Source organism: Erpetoichthys calabaricus, chromosome 4, assembly GCF_900747795.2.
Source record: "Erpetoichthys calabaricus chromosome 4, fErpCal1.3, whole genome shotgun sequence".
Taxonomy (NCBI): domain Eukaryota; kingdom Metazoa; phylum Chordata; class Cladistia; order Polypteriformes; family Polypteridae; genus Erpetoichthys; species Erpetoichthys calabaricus.
The window spans coordinates 189278746-189300955 of record NC_041397.2 but is presented as its reverse complement, the minus strand read 5'-3'; the positions used below and the strand labels follow the sequence as shown (position 1 = coordinate 189300955).

Genomic DNA, 22210 nt, shown 5'->3' with positions numbered 1-22210 from the left:
CCTTCCTGAGGTTTAGTCCATTTGGATTCTCAGTAGGATATTTGCATGAGCAGGCCACCAGGCTTTTCAGAAAGTATCTCTGCAAGATTGACTCTGAGCATCTCTTTTCTGGGCAAAGTTCTCTCAGTAACTTTGTAAATGTCATGATAATTATTTTTCAGATTGTTCTTTAGGTGACAGTTCTCATTATGGGCACTGTGTACAGGGTTCTACTACAACAATGGTGTGATTGTAAGCAGGGAAGAAATATGTACCTTTTAAATCTGGCCTTCTTGACCCAATTTTTTTTTTCACAAATCATATTTTTGGGTAGTACCATATACCACTGGACTAATTCTTTGTCATCTTCAGTCTTACCCAAAACTTATTAACTCCTTAATGTGAAGTTCATCCATCCATCCATCCATTTTCCAACCCGCTGAATCCGAACACAGGGTCACGGGGGTCTGCTGGAGCCAATCCCAGCCAACACAGGGCACAAGGCAGGGAACCAATCCTGGGCAGGGTGCCAGCCCACCGCAGGTGAAGTTCATTTTTGCTGGAAATATTCAAGCACTGATTACATAACATTTCTTTGTTGATTAGATAGCCCATGTTTTATACTGTTGTGATTAATGATAAAAATTGACTGAGAATAACTGTTCCGATTAAAATAAATGTCACCGTCACCGTAATACTTTTGTCAGCTTGCCTTAACTCCCCCAGGTGTTACGAATTGCCGCAATTGTAAATAAAGTCCACACAATTTCAGAAATATGAATACATATAAATTGAATTTATTTAGTCCAGAAAAAAATACAAGTGTTTATTCATAAGTAGGAATAAAGTGCCACGAAATTGAACAACGATAGATTTAAACAGTTTAAATGGGTCCAAAAATGAGCAAATGTGGGCGGAGCTAAAGAAACAGTCGGAACGAAAAAGGAAGTGGGTGTTCACAAACGTTCTACGCCGTTAACGTCATCCCTACGTATCCAATCAGCGGTCACGCTTTTTGGACACCGCCAAGCTCAGTTTGCCTGACTGGGAGAGAGAGAGAGCGCGAGAGAGTTGCAAAGAGCTGGAAAGGCAGGTTGACTGGCGGCAAATCGGTTGCAGGAGGCGTGTGTGACCGAGTTTGTTTTTTTTTTGTACTTTTCCAGTGACAACCTGCATAGCGAGAACTTTTTTATTTTTTATGTATTAGTTTCAGTGTCCTATATTGGTCTTCACAGATGCAACGTATTTCATGAACACGTAAGTGCACAAATTGTGTCCAGCAGTTTGCGCAAATGGGGCTTCTCGAAGGTGGTGGTGGAGTTTGGGCTCTGACTGAAACAGGGCCCGATGGGGGCAGGGTAGGCGAGTACTATCACGATAAGGATGTGTGCCGAATATTACCAGTTCTTAATTCAAAATCTCTTACATTTACTTTGCTTATTTAATTCTTTGGCATACCCACAGTGACGGAGTTACTACCCAATAAGCGAAACTTTTCCAAATTAAGTATCATCTGTGTACGAAAAGCTACAGGGATTTTTTTTTTTTTGTGAGCACGTTAGACGTTGAAGCCCCACACAACGCAAACACATTCGATCACAGTGTCTCGTGCTTTCTGTTTTACTTCGTTTTAAACTTAACTTGAGCTGAAAAAGCTAAAATGGCTGACCATCATTGATTATTATCCTGTGTGCTTAGATCTGATAGCGATCAAAAACCACAGTGACCGGTCCTGGTTTAAAGTTTGAATGATCTTGATCGAAGAACGCCGCTTTCATTTCGTGTTCTGCATTTCGATCGCCTCTTTGTTTTTTTGTCATGGTTGATTTGCAAACCGAGAAAGAACAGCTGCATGAAAGCTTCACACCTTAACGCAAAACAAAGGTCACGTAAAAGGTAGGGGGCACAGGCTCTTTATACGTACAACAAAGGAAAAACAAGAAATTCATCAGTGAAAAGTTGAAACTGTTTACGACTACACGATCGGTACCAGTATACTAATTAAAACCTTTCTTTATATCATTTCGTAACCTGTTTAATGCTAACCTAAACCCCGGCAAAATGGCAAAGCATCCATTTTGTTGAGATGCCCGATCCTTAGCTACCAAATGTTCGCCCTGTTAAGAAATGCAGTGTTTACCTGCGACGATATTTAATATTTGTTTTAAATGTTTATGTACTGTCCTGACCGCGTTCTCTCCGCGCGGTGATCACTGGAGAAAATATTTGTTTTTGGTTGTTTTTTGCGTTTCCTGTTGCCTTGTGCGAATTTAGACCTCCTCTTCCTCCTCGCTTCTTGCAAACAGAAAACGGGCAGCCACACCGCGGCGAATGACTGGCTGCGATCATAGATTCGTGTAGTTCGGGGGTGCAGCCTCCCGCAAAATGCACAACTGGAGCCGCGGAAGGAATAAACAACGGACTGTTTAACAGAGCCTCCGCAGAAGCGCACATTTATCCCCTCGAACTCCCAACAGGCAATAAGGATTAAGTCCGGTGACACCTTGTTTTCCTTCTGCATCTCGAATAAACTTTTATACTAGTGTTAGCACAGCCTCATCTGGAAATGTCTTTCCTGTATGGATATATTGGATGTTGAAAGTACCAGTAAACGTGGTCGCAAACTGATGCCTTCATCAGCGGGACGCTAGTCTGGAGTTTATCCGATCATAGGCCCTGTGTTGCCAAGTTGGGGGGTTTTATGTTGAGGACAAGGATTGGCTATATAATTGCACGCATATGACTGTTGCTGATGTAAATGGCGTATTTATTGGTAACGTTTTGCTATTAACATTGTTTTCGATTAATCGGGAGCTAGGGGAGATGTTGGCAACTGGGGACAGCAGGCCTCGCCTGCGCTCGATGCTTCATTAACAAGTTTCGGTTGATCGACAAATAGAGGTGGCCGTCACTAAGGCACCTTCTAAGTTTATGGCATGTGCAGCGGCACTTTAGATGGCACATTTCTGGTTGTTTTGAGAGCTGATATACGTATATCTCGAGGCCTACTATAATTATAAATGCTGTTCAAACTGTCACGCCGCGCGCGCATGCGGGGGGTTGGTGTGATATTAATGAATGGGTGGCACATCTCTAATTTCACTTTTGGCCGCCCTTCGGTTTTTATTGACACTGTCAATTTTATGAACGCGGTCTCCGTTTATTTGTATTACAGTGTATTCTGTTTGGAATAGTCCAACGTTTCCTAGACACTATCATACACGCATACTAAACTGTTTATTGTGTTTAGGGGTAAGGGAATCCGGTTGGAGGATGGAAACCATCCGTTTTTTCGGTGCGGGCTACATTATTGGTCGGGCTAATGGTATGCATCTCCAAAGTTACCGATTTGCTCTGTCTGCAGTGTTAAACCTTATAGAGATACTCCGATTCCAGGTCACTTGGAAGGCGGATTTTGTGATGTATACGATGGAGCATGCGTGGTCAATAGATTCCCCGGTTAATCTGTGCAGGGATCATTTAACACGAGTGGTTTAAAAATCATAACTCTATTATTCATCATGTCAAGATTTTAATAACATTTTTCCTATTACAGGGGTGCTCACCAGAACATCCTGCAAAGTTTGACTTTAATACCACGCTGTCACATTGCTGTCAAGCAGGATCTGGTAACATGGCAAAAGATGTGAGTACCTCCCAGTGTTTAAAGCTTGAGTAGTTATGTTAATTGTCTAGTGTCTTAATGAGATTCTTCAATGTTTCCACAATTACTGGACCATAAAACACTATTATACATTGAATTTATCAACAATTTCAACAAACATTTGTTTTTTGGACTTTTTTTTGCAAGTTTCCCTGTTTTGTGTCGCCAGGAGGTAAATAATTTATATAGCATTAATGGAGGAATTTCTGTAGAACATTTCAAGGTCAGTGTGTATGTAGCAACACCAGTACACACTAAAATTGGCAGAGTATTGCATTGAAAATTCAAGTGGTCATTTTGTAATGAGCCTCTTATGCTTTTGGGGTAAAAAAAAAAAAAAAAAAAATCATAATGTTAATCGATGTTCTCTCTCCTCTGACATGTACACAAGTCTCAAATTTGTTGCAAAACTAAGCTGGTTTATTTTTGTTTATTTGTAGTATGTCCTCATCCATCCATTTTCCAACCCGCTGAATCCGAACACAGGGTCATGGGGGTCTGCTGGAGCCAATCCCAGCCAACACAGGGCACAAGGCAGGAACCAATCCCGGGCAGGGTGCCAACCCACCGCAGGACACACACAAACACACCCACACACCAAGCGCACACTAGGGCCAATTTAGAATCGCCAATCCACCTAACCTGCATGTCTTTGGACTGTGGGAGGACACCGGAGTGCCCGGAGGAAACCCACACAGACACGGGGAGAACATGCAAACTCCACGCAGGGAGGAGTATGTCCTCATCTTTTACCAACTTATATGAAGATTTTCCTCTGGATTGTTATGTATTTTTCTGTCATAACTTGACAGCTAATACAAGCAGATTTGGAAGATGACTTATTGCACAGGATTAATTGGCAGTTATATTTAACAACAACATTTATTTATGTAGCACATTTTCATACAAAAAGTAGCTCAAAGTGCTTTACATAATGAAGAAAAGAAAAATAAAAGACAAAATAAGAAATTAAAATAAGACAACATTAGTTAACATAGAAAAGGAGTAAGGTCCGATGGCCAGGGTGGACAGAAAAAACAAAACAAAAAACTCCAGAAGGCTGGAGAAAAAAATAAAATCTGTAGGGGTTCCAGGCCACGAGACCACCCAGTCCCCTCTGGGCATTCTACCTAACATAAATGAAATAGTCCTCTTTGTAGTTAGGGTTCTCACGGAGTCACTTGATGCTGATGGTCATACAGACTTCTGGCTTTTAATCCATCCATCATTGTTGGAACATCATGGTGCTTTGAGTAGATGGTGATGGCTTGACACCGGAAAAGGAAACAGAAGAGAGTAGGGTTTAGTACAGATTTTAGAGCCACCATGAATAGTTATTATAATGAATTGGATATACAGAGTATCAGGATGTAAATTACAGTGAAGTTATGAGAAGGCCAATGTTGTGAATTTCCCATTGGGATTAATAAAGTATCTATCTATCGATCTATCTATCTATCGATCGTAATGTGTTTTCAGCAGTTTTTTTTTAAAGTGCTCCACTGTATTAGCCTGGCGAATTCCTATTGGCAGGCTATTCCAGATTTTAGGTGCATAACAGCAGAAGGCCGCCTCACCACTTCTTTTAAGTTTTGCTCTTGGAATTCTAAGGAGACACTCAGTTGAGGATCTGAGGTTACGATTTGGAATATAAGACGTCAGACATTCCAATATATAAGATGGGGCGAGATTATTTAAGACTTTATAAACCATAAGCAGAATTTTAAAGTCAATCCTGAATGACACAGGTAACCAGTGTAGTGACATCAAAACTGGAGAGATGTGCTATGATTTCCTTTTCCTGGTTAGGATTCTAGCAGCTGCATTCTGCACTAGTTGCAGACGATTTATGTCTTTTTTGGGTAGTCCTGAGAGGAGTGCGTTACAGTAATCTAGTCGACTGAAAACAAACGCATGAACTAATTTCTCAGCATCTTTCAATGATATAAGAGGTCTAACTTTTGCTATGTTTCTTAACTGAAAAAATGCTGTCCTAGTGATCTGATTAATATGCGATTTAAAATTTAGATTACAGTCAACAGTTACCCCTAAACTTTTTACCTCCGCATTGTATCCATTATTGCCAATCACTAAGATTTCAGTTTTCTCTTTATTTAACTTGAGAAAGTTACTATTCATCCATTCTGAGATACAAGTTAGACATTGTGTTAGTGAATCAAGAGAATCGGGGTCATCAGGTGCAATTGATAAATACAGCTGTGTGTCATCAGCATAGCTGTGGTAGCTCACGTTGTTCCCTGAGATAATCTGACCTAATGGAAGCATGTAGATTGAGAAGAGCAGCAGACCCAGGATAGAGCCTTGTGGAACACCATATAGGATATCTTGTGTCTTTGAGTTGTAATTACCACAACTAACAAAGAATTTTCTCCCTGCCAGGTAGGATTCCAACCAATTTAAGACGCTGCCAGAGAGGCCCACCCATTGACTTTGGCGATTTCTAAGAATATTATGATCAATGGTGTCAAATGCGGCACTCAGATCTAAGAGGATGAGAACAGATAAATGGCCTCTGTCTGCATTTACCCGCAAATCATTTACTACTTTAACGAGTGCAGTTTCTGTGCTGTGATTTGTTCTAAAACCTGACTGAAATTTATCAAGAATAGCATGTTTATTGAGGTGCTCATTTAACTGCATAATGACTGCCTTCTCTAGAATTTTACTTAAGAAAGGCAGGTTAGAGATGGGTCTAAAATTTTCAAGAGCAGAGGGGTCGAGATTATTTTTCTTAAGTAGGGGTTTAACTACAGCAGTCTGAAGACAGTCTGGGAAGACCCCCGTATCTAATGACGAATTTACTATGTCAAGAACGTTATCAATTAGCACGCCCGATACTACTTTGAAAAAATTTGTTTGTATTGGGTCAAGGACGCAGGTGGAGGGTTTCATTTGAGAAATTATTTTATGTAAATCAGGTAAATCTATCCTAGTGAAAGAGTTTAATTTGTTTATAACAGAATACTGGGGTTTAGGTGGATCCTTAGTATTGGGGAGATATACTATGTTATTTCTAATATCATTAATTTTTTGATTGAAAAATACAGCAGTAGCCTCACAGGTTTTACTGGAAGTACTTAGGAGGCATTCCTTTGAGTTACCTGGGTTTAACAGACGATCAATCATCGAGAATAAGACTCTGGGATTACTAGCATTGTTATTTATAATCTTGGAGAAATAGCAGCGCCTCTCAAGACGGACTGTGTTATTGTATTCTGTTATTTTAACTTTTAATATTTCCTAGTGGATAAGTTAGTTTAGTCTTCCTCCATTTACGCTCAGCTCTACGGCATGTTCTCTTTAAATCAGACACTCTTTGGGTCTTCCATGGTATAACAATGCTAGAAAATTTAACTGTCTTTTCAGGTGAAACTATGTCAACAGCAGCTCTCACCTTAGTATTAAATCTTTCCACCTTACTATTTACATTATCCTCGCTATTATAGTTGGCACTATAAACGGACTGATTGCTTATATTTGTTAAACTCATTGTCTGTTGTTGCTCTGGGATGATTGGTTCCCACTAATGGTGGTTCTGTCATTCTTGTCCAATGGTTCACAGTGGCCACTGAGCATTCTGAAAAGTTATATATTGGTAATTTTGTTTATGAATGAACATTTAAAAATATCATATTGCATCACTAAGTATGGGGAATCATTGGAGAATAGTTAGATACCTGTATGATTAAGAAAAAAAGTTGACAATATTGTAGAGAGGAAATGACAACTGTAGATGGCGCCCATCTCCAGCATTCATGAAAGTACCTCTCAGATTTTAAAGCAGTTAACTAATATTACATACATGTCTGCTACGGGTCCAAAAAGCTGAAGAGCATCCCTTTCTCCCCGTTGGGTGCAAATATTTAGTGGAGGTTTGATATTTTGTAGAGGAACACTTTGATCACATCCTGTTATAAGAGGTGTACTCTTAAGTATACAGTAAGGTGAAGTTTGGGATTTTAATCATATGGTGGGGAAAAGAAAAAAAAAAACTTGTACAGACAATGGGGTTTATGGATAAGTGTGTTTTAACTCTCCATCATGTACTTCTTTGTCAAGCTGAAATTGTTGGTTGCAACAGTCCATGATTCATAGTGGATCATTACAACTCTTTGCCAATAATGTGTTGTCAGAGAAACATCAAATCATTAAAATCTGTAGATAATGAAGCCATAAGGCAAGTTTTAATATAATGTTACTAAGTATATGTAGTCATATGAAAAAGTTTGGGAACCCCTCTCAGCCTGCATAATAATTTACTCTACTTTCAACAAAAAAAGATAAGTGTTATGTCTTTCATTTCTTAGGAACATCTGACTACTGGGGTGTTTTCCGAACAAAGATTTTTAGTGAAGCAGTATTTAGTTGTATGAAATTAAATCAAATGTGAAAAACTGGCTGTGCAAAAATTTGGGTACCCTTGTAATTTTGCTGATTTGAATGCATGTAACTGCTCAATACTGATTATTTGCAACACCAAATTGGTTGGATTAGCTCGTTAAGCCTTGAACTTCATAGACAGGTGTGTCCAATCATGGGAAAAGTTATTTAAGGTGGTCAATTGCAAGTTGTGCTTCCCTTTGACTCTCCTCTGAAGAGTGACAGCATAGGATCCTCAAAGCAAGTCTCAGAAGACCTGAAAACAAAGATTGTTCAGTATCATGGTTTAGGGGAAGGCTACAAAAAGCTATCTCAGAGGTTTCAGCTGTAAGGAATGTGATCAGGAAATGGAAGGCCACAGGCACAGTTGCTGTTAAACCCAGTTCTGGCAGGCCAAGAAAAATACAGGAGCGGCATATGCACAGGATTGTGGGAATGGAGGTGATCTGTGGGTTGTCTGTAACCAAAGACCTGCAAGAACATCTTGCTGCAGTTGGTGTATCTGTACATCGTTCTACAATTCAGCGCAATTTGCACAAAGAACATCTGTATGGCAGGGTGATGAGAAAGAAGCCCTTTCTGCACTCACGCCGTAAACAGTCGCTTGTAATATGCAAATGCTCATTTAGACAAGCCAGATTAATTTTGGAACAAAGTGCTTTGGACTGATGAGACAACAATTGAGTTATTTGGTCATAACAAAAAGCGCTTTGCATTGCGGAAGAACAACACCGCATTCTAAGCAAAACGCATGCTACCTACTGTCAAATTTGGTGGAGGTTCCATCATGCTGTGTGGCAAGTTCAGGAACTGGGGCCCTTGTTAAAGTTGAGGGTCGGATGAATTCAACTCAATATCAACAAATTCTTCAAGATAATGTTCAAGCATCAGTCACAAAGTTGAAGTTACGCAAGGGTTGGATATTCCAACAAGACAATGACCCAATACACAGTTTGAAATCTACAAAGGCATTCATGCAGAGGGAGAAGTACAATGTTCTGGAATGGCCGTCATAGTCCCCTGACTTGAATATCATCGAAAATCTATGGGATGATTTGAAGCAGGCTGTCCATGCTCGGCAGCCATCAAATTTAACTGAATGAGAGATTTTGTATGGAAGAATGTCAAAAATGCCTCCATCCAGAATCCAGGCACTCATCAAAGGCTATAGGAGATGTCTAGAGGCTGTTATATTTGCAAAATGAGGCTCAATTAAGTACAGTACATCCCCAAAATTCGTGGGGTTTACGTTCCTAGAGCACCCGCGAATTTTGAAAAACCACGACTTTTGGATGTGGTTTAAAAAAAATGCCTTTTAAATGCCTAGTTTCAACCCTAAATACAGTATGCCCCCAAAACACTTTAATTTAATTACAAACTCAGCTTAATACATTACCTAAAAAATTACCTTAATACATTACCTAAAAACAGAATGTAAAGATAAACCCGTCTACTGTACAGTACTGTACTGCTATGTCTTATGCGGTACTAGAATGTAAAATACTGATGTTACCGCTATACGTACTGTAATTCATGCAAGCGCGTTTTCTTTGGTATGTGCTGTCATTTTCTTTGTTATAAGTAGAGTAAATACATAATAATTTCATTTAGTTAAAATACAGTAAAATGTATGGGTACTCAACAATGATGAATGATATTGATGATGAAGTAGCGTTTAAACTTTAGTAGATTTAAAACTCCTCGGGTGGCACCTCTTCTTCAGGTGCTTCAGGAGTCGTCGTATCTTTGTATGGGTCTTCTTCTGGTGGGGTTTCGTGGTGGGTTTTCTTTATAGGTTTCAAGAACATTGTGATAGGAAGTTGCTACATTCCGTGCTTTCTCACGGATGTTGTTACCGTCTTCCTGCAGTTGGTGATCCACAGTACCAAAGCAGGTTCCCTCCTGACAATATTTTTATTCCTTAACAGTCTTTTCCTTTTTGGCACTATCACAGAAGCTTACAGATACAGTACTCCAGATCGCTGCTTCGTTCTTCTTTATGTAGCATATGGTGCTTTCATTAATGCCATAGTGGTGTGCTACTGGAGCATAACTTTTTAGTTCCCGGAGCAATTCAACCTTCTCCTGGAGTGTTTTAAACTTCTTCTGGTGCTTAGGCTCAGTTCCAGAAGCCTTAAAAGGTGCGACGACATTGTGTGTGTTTAAAAATAACAAAACAATAACAAAATGGAAAACGTGAGGACACTCACCTGGAAACGCGTCACAAAGAAGCAGTCAATCAGCAGCAAGGAGAAATGAATAACGCTCTTGGATTGGCTACTTTCACCATCCCAAACCGTGTTTCCCTCAGCGGTGGTAAACCCACTCACCAGGAGACGCGTCACAAAGCAGCAGTCAATCAGCAGCAAGGAGAAATAAATAACGCTCTTGGATTGGCTTCTTTCATCATCCCAAATAACGTTTCCCTCAGCGGTTGCTTCCTGTTCTCTCTACAGCACAGTATTGCCACGATAAAAGCCATAAAAAATTTCGGAGTATATGTGTGCTTTCCGCAACAATTAATAGTTAGGTTCTAAGAAAAAATCCGCGAACGACTGAGTCTGCGAACCCTGAACCACGACTTCGCGGGGGTCTACTGTATTGATGTAATATCTCTGTTGGGGTGCCCAAATTTATGCACCCGTCTAATTTTGTTATGATGCATACTGCATATTTTCTGTTAATCCAATAAACTTAATGTCACTGCTGAAATACTACTGTTTCCATAAGGCATGTCATATATTAAAAGGAAGTTGTTACTTTAAAGCTCAGACAATGATGAACAAAAATCCAAAGAATTAAGAGGGGTTCCCAAACTTTTTCATATGACTGTATATTCACTGTATCCATTATGGTTTATTGAGTCATACCACTTTCTTCATTTCATTTCTAGATAGGTAAAGTGACACTTTGATTTTCATAACCTTAAAACAGAAAATGAAAGCCAAAAAACATTCAACTTACCACTGATGTATCCACAAGATTTTACCTGTGTATAACTCTGCTTCCGTTTCAGTAACTTGTGCTGGTGAACTTTTTTTTTGTCGGTTATCAATGTGAACACGTGAAGTTTTGTGAAATTTGAGTTGAAATAATCTGTCAAGGTAACTTTGAAATGGTAGATTAATTAGTAATTGAGATTTCACATATTTCTTCTTTTTAAGGTGACCAAATTTGGAAATCTCAATTCCTTTCTAAATTGGAGGTTTTCACTTCAAGAATTTGTAGAGTATATTTCAGTGACAACTCAGCTTTGATGAATAATTTCCTAGAATAAATGTGCCAGTATTTCAGCAAAACAAGTTTAATGAGAGCAAAGTTGTTGTCTATATAGACGGGCAAATATGATGACATTGACATGTACATTTTGTGCAAATGCACCTTTTTAAAAAAAAAAAAAAAAAAAAAAAAAAAAAAAAAAACACCTGATAGTGATGAAACATGTAATTTAAGCATTTATCCTGTACTTTCAAAACATATTTCACATTACCATACAGCATGCGCAGGCAGACAAGTAGAGCTGAAGTAGAAAAGAAAAGTTCTGGATGCATGTCTGAATATTGGTTTTGGTTGGGTGCATAATGCTTGTAGTAACATGGGTACAACATAAAAGCATGCAGTAAGATTTAATGATAAAACTGTTTCCATGCATATCTATTAGAGAGAGACTCTCACTTAGAAAAAGCATGCCTATGTTTGGACAACATTTTCAGGAAATTTGTTTTGAGGTAGTATTGGATTATTCTTTCGGTACTATGTATGGATGTCCAAATACAAATTTAATTTCCAAAAACTAGGATGAAATATATATCATTGCTACCTGCTCATTGAGGACTGAGAGTGATATTTTTGGGATATAAAAATAGTCCCCTTTAAGGATCATTGTAAGTAATTGTAGATGTTTGTGTATTTCATAGTGTTTAACTTAAGATTCATTTTGCATCATACAATATTGGATACAGACTCCAATTTAAGTGCTCTGTTATATCAGCAGAGGTGAAATACGTCTTGGCTATGATTTTTATGTTTATTTACAAGTGAAGTATCTTTCAAGGGGAAAAGTTCATTTGCCTAACAATACGTCAAGGTTGCTGGTCCATCCCCCAACTCCAAATTGCTGTTTCTTCTGGTGTATATAACTAACTTGTCCATTTTTAGTTAGTGTTTTTTTTTTTTATAGAATCACTTATAGCACAGTTAATCTGGATAAAACATATGAAAATCAAGACTTCAATATGAAACTGTAGAGTTTGAAAGTTTGCGTCATATGAGGTGGTCTGATTTTAGTTTTTCTAGTACTCTGGAGTTTTTATAAGCTAGCAGTGTTAACGTAGGAAAAAGATAAAGGTATGCGTTTTAATGCTGGTATTCTAAAATTTACAATGTGGTATTTCCAGATATTTTAGAATAACTTTTTTTGAACCATAATAAGACCACCAAATACATCCCCCTCCCCTTCACAATGTCATGTTGGTTCCTGGAGACACTGGTTTACCATAGTTGTGTTTGTATTTTGTCTGTGGAAATTAGTGCCTATTTAGCCAAAACAGCATTTGTGAGGTCCATTAGTAATGTTGCACCATTAGACTTGGCTCCCAGTTGACGTTCCAGGTGTTCAGTAGGATTGATTTTGGGGCTCTGTGTAGGCTACACACATAACTTGTCACCAAACCTGTCATTCATGTTTTTATGGACCTGACTTTGTACACTAGAACAGAAAAGGGCCTTCACCAAACTGTTGCCACAAAATTGGAAACACAGTTGTGTAAGATGTGTTTGTATGCTGTAGCATTATCAGTACCCTTTGCTGGAACCATTGGTCCTACACTACATCCTGAAAAACAGCCCTAGACCATTGTTCCTCCTTCACAAAACTTTACAATTGACACCATGCAGTCCAGAATGTAGTGTTCTCATGGCATTCGCTAATTTCATCTCCTGGCATCCGCTAAATTCAGATTAGTCATTTAGTCTGTCAAGTAGTGAAGGGTTGTACATCACTCCAGAGAACATGTTCCCAATGCTCAAGTCCAGTGATGGGCATACTTTCCAGCACTCCAGCTTTAGCTTGGTATTGCGGATATTGATCTTGTGCTAGTAAGCAGTTGCTCGGCCATAGAAAACCATTTCATGAATCTCTTGACACGTGTTTTTTTTTGTGTTTTTATTTTTATTTTTTCTGCTGATGATGCTTTCAGAGGCAGTTTGGAACTTTGCTACTAGTGATGCAACAGAGGTTTGGTGACTTATGTGCTACCTCCTCAGCACTCTGCAGCCCCACTTTGTGAGTTGGTGTGGTTTTCCACTTTGGGGCTGAGCTGTAATTGCTCCTAACTAACTTGTTGCAAAGGTGACATCCTGAGAACAGTTAAAGCCACTTAGCACTTCAGTACAGCCCACTCTACTGACAGTGTTTGTCAATGAAGATTGATTTTACATACCTGTTAATGAATGGATTGGCTGAAACATTTGAACTCAATTTGGAGCAGACTGCACATTCTTTTGGCATGTAACTTATGTTGTCAGATAACAAATAAGTTTGGTATTTTTCAAGTTGAAGTTATTTCTTCACAGTGGCATATATTTGTTACATAAAATTGTGTTTTAAAGTGAGTGAAGTGGTTTTTTTTTTTTCAAATTTTAAAAGTACTTTGTGTGGCTTAACAATGGGGCTAAAGGATACATAGGTTGATAGATGAGTGAAAAGCCTTTAAACTTGCCAAATATCTCCATTTGGAAGAAGCAGAAGTTTGATTCAAGAAAACATCCCTTCTGTGTTTGAGGAATTGTTGTGATAACCAAAGTAAACTAGAAATAAAGAACATAGTCCCAAGAATCTGTAATATGATAATTGAGGTAGGATTAAATTTCTTGTTCGCTCCTCTGCTCATAGTTGCAATTGTGGGTGGAGTTAGATGCAAATAAGGAAGTTGATTAGCATAAACCCAAATGTGTCTGAAGCTGCTTAGGACATTTCTTTTGTGAAAATGGTTAGTGCATATATCATGGATGTAAGCAAATTTAGAAAACAAAATGTTTAGTTTTCATTGCCTTCCTTATGGTAACCATGAAACCTTAGTTTCGGCTTATGGTGCTTAGGTTGGATGCACTCGAATGGAAGATGTACTGAAAGAAGACCTGTAAGTTTGTAGCACTAATTTCTCTGTGGACTATTACTTGCTGAAATGTAGAGCCGTAGAATAATAACAATAGCAGTGTGTTTCACTAGCAAACTGAATACTGTAGACAATGAGCACTTATAGAGGGAGACAAGGTGGAACAATAGTTACTGGTGCTGTCTTCATGAAGGTAGCATCATAGGTTTGAATCATGTGCCTGGTTGTCCATATAGATCAGCTCTAAGTAAGCATTTAACATTGAAAAAATATTAATAAGAAAGCTTGCTGTAATGAAAACTGTCTATTTGGTCTTTCAGGTTTTTATAGTTTCTTCCAGTCTAATTTTGGAAATTGGATAAATGTCTTCAGAACTCTGATTTATAGCTGAAAATTTAATTCTTATCTATTGCACATTACATATCAAAGTGGGCTCATCCCCTGATGTGTGTTTTGCAGAGATGGAAGCAGCACATCCTACTTTCTGGCAACTGACACATTCTTCCTGATTGACCTTATCATCACATTTTCTGCATGCGTACCACTAATTGCCACTTGTTTCTTGCATTTGTCTAAATCCTAAAAGCCTTTTTTTTTGCTTCAACTGTTCTAACTTCTGTGGCCATAGGGACAGATAGATCAGGGCAAGTGGCAGGGATTTGTGCAAGTGTTTGAAATAAGACAAAAGAGAAAAAAACTGCTTTGGAATCGAGGATCCCCAACCAAGACGGCTTGCGAAATAAAACTCTCCTGATAGTCATATGCTTCTTATGGAAATAAAAATAATCAGTTGAACCTTTTTTTGGCTTGACACCTACGGGGCTTCGTACTAGATCAGTTTCACTTCACAGATGGTGAAACAGTTAGTTGTCGAGCTGTCTTTAACAACAAAAGATTTCTGACATAGCTTGCAGATTTCCATCTTTTAAGCAACACCAGTCTTTTCAAAGCCAAATCACAACTACATGAGTGAGGATGATCCACACCTTGCAATTAAATCAATAGACATAAATTGTGAGTGTGTTTCTCCCCTTTGCTTACTTGTTTAATACAAATAATGACAAATAATTTGTATTTTTTTTTTTTTTTTTTTTTTACAATTGTCCATCAACATAGATTTTTGTAGAAAGGGGAGTATGATTATTGGAAAGTATTCTCTCCAGATCACTTAATTTTACTAGTGTTCAAGTGTGAAAGCATTCTTTAGTAGGATGGATTGTAGGTCTTGCTTTGATAACCTCTGCTGAAGTTCTATTTAGGCAAAGCTGATGTAAAATTTCTTTTGGTTTGTCTTTATGTAATTATTATTAATGTTCACAATGATGTTTTTGAATGTGATATTTAAATCTATTTAGGCTTGCTTGCTTTTGTTCAGTATTGAACCAGAGGAATTGGGGGTGGTTGGGTAACTCTTAGAATAATTTGAATTGCCAAATCTTATTTAATTTTTTTTCTCTATACTCTATGCAGAACACATTTTCAAAGATTGTTTTTTTTAGTTGTATGTGCAACATATGTTTGTATCTTGTTCAGTTCTTGTTTTATTATTTTGCAGAGTAAATATATTTTGGTATTTCTTCAGTTGATTAAAGTGAACCTTATGAAAGAATCCACACTACAACTATACAGTGTTAACCTATGAAATTGGGCCAACAGAAGCCCCTAAACTTGATGCATTCTGAAAAAGTATGTGCATATAGATTATACTGTAACTTAGGTGATTTTTAATTATATCATGGTACAATTTTTTAGCTCGTACCACCCACCCCCAGTGCTAACAACGTAAACTGCAAATGTTTATTCACTATGTGCATTTACCTATCAGATATAAACTGAATCCACTTTTATTACAGCACACTGGCGTTTTGTGCTTGTAGTGGATACTGATGTCTAAATATAAGCAAAATGAACCACAAGAAAAGGTGCACAGTTAGCATTTGGTTAACATTCCTTAGTTTGCAAATTGCTCTTTAAGTTTCACTTCTGCCTAATCTGTGAACTCTTGCCCATCTTGTTCAGTGCATACTTCATTGATCATCTTTAGCTGGCTTTTTCGACTGCAACAGAGTGAAATGCTTCACTTTATGTTGCTGGCAATTTGTTTTACATTATGATGTCCACTCTCATCCCATGTTAGAAGAATATGCAAAGTTTGGTTCCTCTTTCAAGATCCCTTATTTTTATGCTCTCTATACTTCTAATATGTTTGAAGTTTGTTTCAGGAGCTTATAGGAGCTGTTTCCCACAATGCCCAACTCTTTTAAAAGCACTTCTCCATATGTCAGTTGACAAATTTCATGCAGTTAGGTCATACTCTTAACCTTTTAGATTTAATGATCTAAATCAGACTGTTTTTCATTCTGAATTACTGAATTGTTTATTGGTAAATTGTCTGATTTTTTTTTTTTTCTTTAAATACTACTTTTATTCCAGTTTTTAAGCTTTGTGGCAATTTGATGGTTGTGCTCCTTTGTGCAAAGTATCACAGTACTTCAGCAAGTGCACATTCCACATGTAATTTTGTTATTAAAACTTTCTGTAAACTGACAGCAGCCAGGCAGACTTTAAAAAGGAGAGAATAATAATAATACATTTTATTTATATAGCGCCTTTCCCGTGCTCAAGGCACTTACAGAATATAATAAAGACTGGCAGCGTATACAGTATATAGCATTGTACAAACAAGATAAATAAAGAAGATTAAGACAGTGAATTCTGGAGAAAAAAAAAGAAACAGACAACATAATCGATGGTCTAGCACACACACACACAGGTTACATTAGCATCTTGACAGAGAAGTAAACTGAGAGAAGGGTAATAAAGTCAAATAGAGCTAAAAGCCTTCCTGAACAGATGAGTTTTGAGTTGTTTTTTAAAAGAATTCATGGAGTCAGCTGACCTGATTAATTTTGGTAGGTCATTCCAGAGTCTGGGCGCTATACAGCTGAAGGCCCTGTCACCCATGGAGTGTAGATTAGTGAGGGACACAACAAGATTGCCAGAATCAGAGGACCTTAGTGGGCGGGCAGGCACATAGTGATGGAGAAGGTCACTGATGTAGTGTGGCGCGAGGTTATTTAAGGCTTTGTAAGTTATTAGTAGGATTTTATATTCGATTCTGTAAGACACAGGGAGCCAGTGGAGACGGAACAGGATGGGTGTGATGTGCTCGCTGCTGCTGATTCGTGTCAGGACTCTTGCAGCTGAGTTTTGAATAATTTAATTTCACTAAGGCAGGTTGTGAGCTGAGAAAGCTCTGATGAAGTTCCACTTTTAACATTGAAATAGAGTTGAGTATCATCTGCATAAAAATGATAACCCAGTCCATAGCTACGGATAATATGGCCAAGGGGAAGCATGTAAATACAGAAAAGCAGAGGACCGAGGACAGAGCCTTGAGGGACTCCTTGTGTGACTGGCGCTGAGCTGGATCTGCTCTTGCCAAGACTAACAAGCTCTTGCCTATCAGTCAGATAGGACTTGAACCACTGGAGGGCAGTGCCAGAGATACCCAGCATGTTCTCCATTCTGGACAGTAGGATGTCATGTCTGACAGTGTCAAATGCTGCACTGAGGTCTAACAGAATTAATATGCTGGTTTGTCCAGAGTCTGCTGCCATAAGCAAATCATTGGTTACCCATAGCAGAGTAGTTTCACAGCTGTGCCACGCCCTGAAACCAGACTGAAAGGGTTCCATCAAATTATTAGAGGTTAGGTAATTGGTGAGTTGGGAAGCTACAACATGCTCAAGAACTTTTGACAGGAAAGGTAAGTGGGAAATAGGCCGGAAATTCTTAAGATTGTCAGCATCAAGACCAGACTTTTTTAACATTGGGGTTACAGAAGCAATTTTAAAAGTGAGCGGCACAGAGCCAGTGTCAAGGGATGAGTTTATTATTGTTGTAACAGTCGGGATTATGGCATGAAGGCAGGATTTAAGTAGTGTGGTGGGAATGGGGTCAAGTACACAAGTAGTCGGCCTCATCTTACAAAGCAGGTTATTAACAGACGCAGATGTGACTAGTGAGAACTTAGAGAAGGAGCTGGATGGAGTAGGAAAACAGGGAGAGATATAAACAGATGATGTATTTATGTTAGTTGAATTATTTAGATCATTAATTATAACAAGAATACCAGAGTATTGGCATTTACTTCAAAGAAATCAACCAAGTAAACTATGGAGACATACAGTATCTCATAAAAGTGAGTACACCACTCACATTTTTGTGAATATTTTATTATATGTTTTCATGGGGCAACACTGAAGATATGACACTTTGATGCAATGTATTCAGTGTACAGCTTGTATAGCACTTCAAATTTGCTGTCCCCTCAAAATAACTCGACACACTGCCATTAATGTCTAAACCGCTGGCAACAAAAGTGAGTACACCCCTAAGTGAAAAATTTTTCATTCTTCAGTGTTGTCCCTTGAAAAGATATAATAACATGTTTACAAAAATGCTAGGGGTGTACTCACTTTTGTGAGATACTGTACTTTGCTTGAAGGGGGAAAATCAAACGTATTTCTTGTCTAGATGAACATGTAGTGGTAGAAAAGATGGACACATCTTCGTCAGAACTTAATAGAAGCTGCTTTAATGAGTTTTTATACCTTTTTGTTTTGTCCCTTAATTAAAACACACTCCCCATGTCAAAGTGTGGATGATAAGTGAGCTTTTGTTTAGTTCAGCAGCTCACTTTTTTTAATTAGGGCAATAATAGACAAAGAAGAATTTGCTCTTGTTTCTTAGTAAACACTAGGCTTGATAGCTTAAGAGACAGTTACATTTTACATGTAAACTTGTTTATCAAGATGATATAAGGCTAGCTTGCTTAACATCTTATGAACATTTTGTTAGTATCGTGTCATAGTTAAATATTTTGCATATGTTTCTTTTGAAGTATGTATTTTAAGTGGATTTTAATTGAGCTTTTTTTATGCTCACTGAACAATAAGCCTGCACTAAAGTTAATTTTGTTAATAAAAATAATAAATAGTTAAACCAGTGATCTTTAATTTAAAAAATACCAAGGGTAACACTTTAATACGGAACTTGACTTCTGCTGTACACGTCACGTTATGTAGGATTTTAGTGTTTATATATAAAAAAAAAAAAAGAAGAAAAGGCTAAACTAATAATAATAAAAAAAATGAGTTGGCCAATTATAGTAAAATAGGTATCTGCCAAAACAAAACCCCTGATCAGAACCTCCCTATCATTTACAAAATTTTAAAATAAATGAAAAATGGACTTGGTAGACTTCTTTGAGTATCACACAATTCAAGCTGCTTTGTGAGGCCTTGAAAAGTCTGAATTATCAATGATTTCATATCAGTTCTACTGTAATAACAGTAACAGATACTCTAATAATGACTACATGATCCCACATATGCTCATAAACAAGTTTTCATTTTTGGTGTATTGGATCATCTGCATGTGCCACATTCCATTCTTTTTTATCACTGTTTTTTTATTTTATATCTCCTAGTGGATAATCTTTTTAATTCTTTTATAGTAAAGGTGTGTATTGATGTTTCTGTTTTAGCCAGATGTGTGTGCTCAGTAATTCAGTGGCATCACATCTAGTGTTCTTGCCTTTTACTCGGTGCCTTTGTTTAAACAAGATTATAGTTTCCTGTGACCAAATAATTGGTCTTATAAAATTAAAACATCCATCAATTTTCTGTTTGTCAGTTGTGCCCCTTTGGTGGCTATGATCCTTTTTTTAATATATCTATATTAATATATTTGCTGTGTTTTTTCCAGCATATCAGAACACATTATTGCCTTCTGCCACTATATAGCAAATTCCTTATATACGGCATACCCTAAAGCTTTCAACCAACTAAGAAACATCCACATCCTAAATCTGGAGACCTTAATGAAGCCAGTTAAAAGCTTTGGTACCTGTGGGGTTTCTTTTTTTTTGGAGAATACTTGACAGTTTTTAACACCAACCACTGAAATTATAAGGGGGGGGGGGGGAGAGTTCTGGCTCTCAGAAAGAAACAAAGTAGAACTAAACAATATTTTGTACTTGTACTCCACCACAGAGTGTCCAGACCTGAAATTTCGAATGACCAAGTGGCACCACGTTAAGATAAGACAGTTGTTGAACTTAAGAACTATTCACAGATCATCTGTATTAGTGAAATGCTAGAAGGATTTAATGTCCTTTATACTCCATTCTATTCCTGGTGAGTTGATTTTCAGCGCTGCACACAATATTCAAAGTTGTGCAAACACATCTTTTTATATTCACAGTCCATTGTTCTGCAAAAGGCAACAAAGTATTGTTCCTTGATGGACTCTTGGATATCAGAGATATGTTATGGGTCAGTGCATGATATAGTGATTTTTCAATTTTAGATTCTTTCTTGATTTAAGTCTAGCTACTACTTTGGAAAGAAAAGTCTTCAATCCCATAGTCCAGTAGGTCAAATTAACTGACTTATAGGGATGCTCCTACCAAGTTTTCTAAGGCTGATAGTCGATCAAATAACATGAAATCGGTGATGACTAATTCAAAACTGATTTTTTTTCTTCCTCCCTTTAAAACGTTTTACACTAAACTCCTGCATAACCATTAGAAGTTTAATGTCCTATATTAAAGTGTATTTTTATAAATAAACTAGAGAACAGGTGTTAACTGTTCATTTTTTATTAACAAGATTAAATTCTGTAGCCTTATTCACTGACCATAAAAACGTTAACATTATTCAGTTATTGTCTGTTTTTACCTACATTTTTATTACTCTTTTTAATATTGTTTTTTTTGTATCAGTATGCTGCTGCTGGAGTATGTGAATTTCCCCTTGGGATTAATAAAGTATCTATCTATCTATTTAATGACAACGTGAAAAATGTTTACTTGAGGTTTTTGCAAATTTATTAAAAATAAAAAAAAAACTGAGAAATCACATGTACATAAGTACTCGCAGCCTTTGCTCAATACTTTGTCGATGCACCTTTGGCAGCAATTACAGCCTGCCGCCACCATGCTTCACTGTAGGGATGGTATTGGCCTGGTGATGAGCGGTGCCTGGTTTCCTCCAAACGTCACATCTGGCATTCACACCAAAGAGTTCAATTTTTGTCTCATCAGACCAGAGAATTTTCTTTCTCATGGTCTGAGAGTACTTCAGGTGCCTTTTGGCAAACTCCAGGCGGATTGCCATGTGCCTTTTGCTAAGTAGTGGTTTCATCTGGCCACACTACCATACAGGCCTGATTGGTGGATTGCTGCAGAGATTGTTGTCCTTCTGGAAAGTTCTCCTCTCTCCACAGAGAACCTTTGGAGCTCTGACAGAGTGACCATCGGGTTCTTGGTCACCTCCCTGACTAAGGTCCTTCTCCCCCGATCGCTCAGTTTAGATGGCCGACCAGCTCTAGGAAGAGTCCTGGTGGTTTCGAACTTCTTCCACTTATGGATGATGGAGGCCACTGTGCTCATTGGGACCTTCAAAGCAGCAGAAATTTTTCTGTAACCTTCCCCAGATTTGTGCCTCGAGACAATCCTGTCTCGGAGGTCTACAGACAATTCCTTTGACTTCATGCTTGGTTTGTGCTCTGACATGAACTGTCAACTGTGGGACCTTATATAGACAGGTGTGTGCTTTTCCAAATCATGTCCAATCAACTGAATTTACCACAGGTGGACTCCAATGAAGCTGCAGAAACATCTCAAGGATGATCAGGGGAAACAGGATGCACCTGAGCTGAATTTTGAGCTTCATGGCAAAGGCTGTGAATACTTATGTACGTGTGCTTTCTCAATTTTTTTATTTTTAATAAATTTGCAAAAATCTCAAACTTTTTTTTCACGTTGTCATTAATGGGGTGTTGTGTGTAGAATTCTGAGGAAAAAAATGAATTTAATCCATTTTGGAATAAGGCTGTAACATAACAAAATGTGGAAAAAGTGATGCGCTGTGAATACTTTCCAGATGCACTGTATGTGTGTGTGTATATATAATCTATAATAATAAAAGGCAAAGCCCTCACTGACTGACTCACTCACTCACTCACTGACTGACTCACTCAT

At 37.9% G+C, this 22210-nt stretch overlaps 1 protein-coding gene across 4 annotated transcripts in view; it reads left to right on the top strand.

Annotated features, from left to right (window-relative positions):
- Window positions 1-980: 980 nt before the first annotated feature.
- The window catches only part of tfdp1b (transcription factor Dp-1, b), a 118920-nt gene continuing 97690 nt past the window's right edge, over window positions 981-22210 (top strand). Inside the window, exons 1-2 of one of the 4 annotated variants that reach the window (XM_028800060.2) lie at window positions 981-1236; window positions 3536-3625. In XM_028800060.2, coding sequence (XP_028655893.1) covers window positions 3614-3625 — 12 coding nt within the window. In that variant the 5' untranslated portion in view covers window positions 981-1236; window positions 3536-3613. Of the gene's footprint in view, window positions 1237-1603; window positions 1876-1948; window positions 2112-2173; window positions 2476-3535; window positions 3626-22210 lie in introns of those variants that run through there. The other 3 variants (XM_051926227.1, XM_051926224.1, XM_051926225.1) reach the window with 3 other exon arrangements.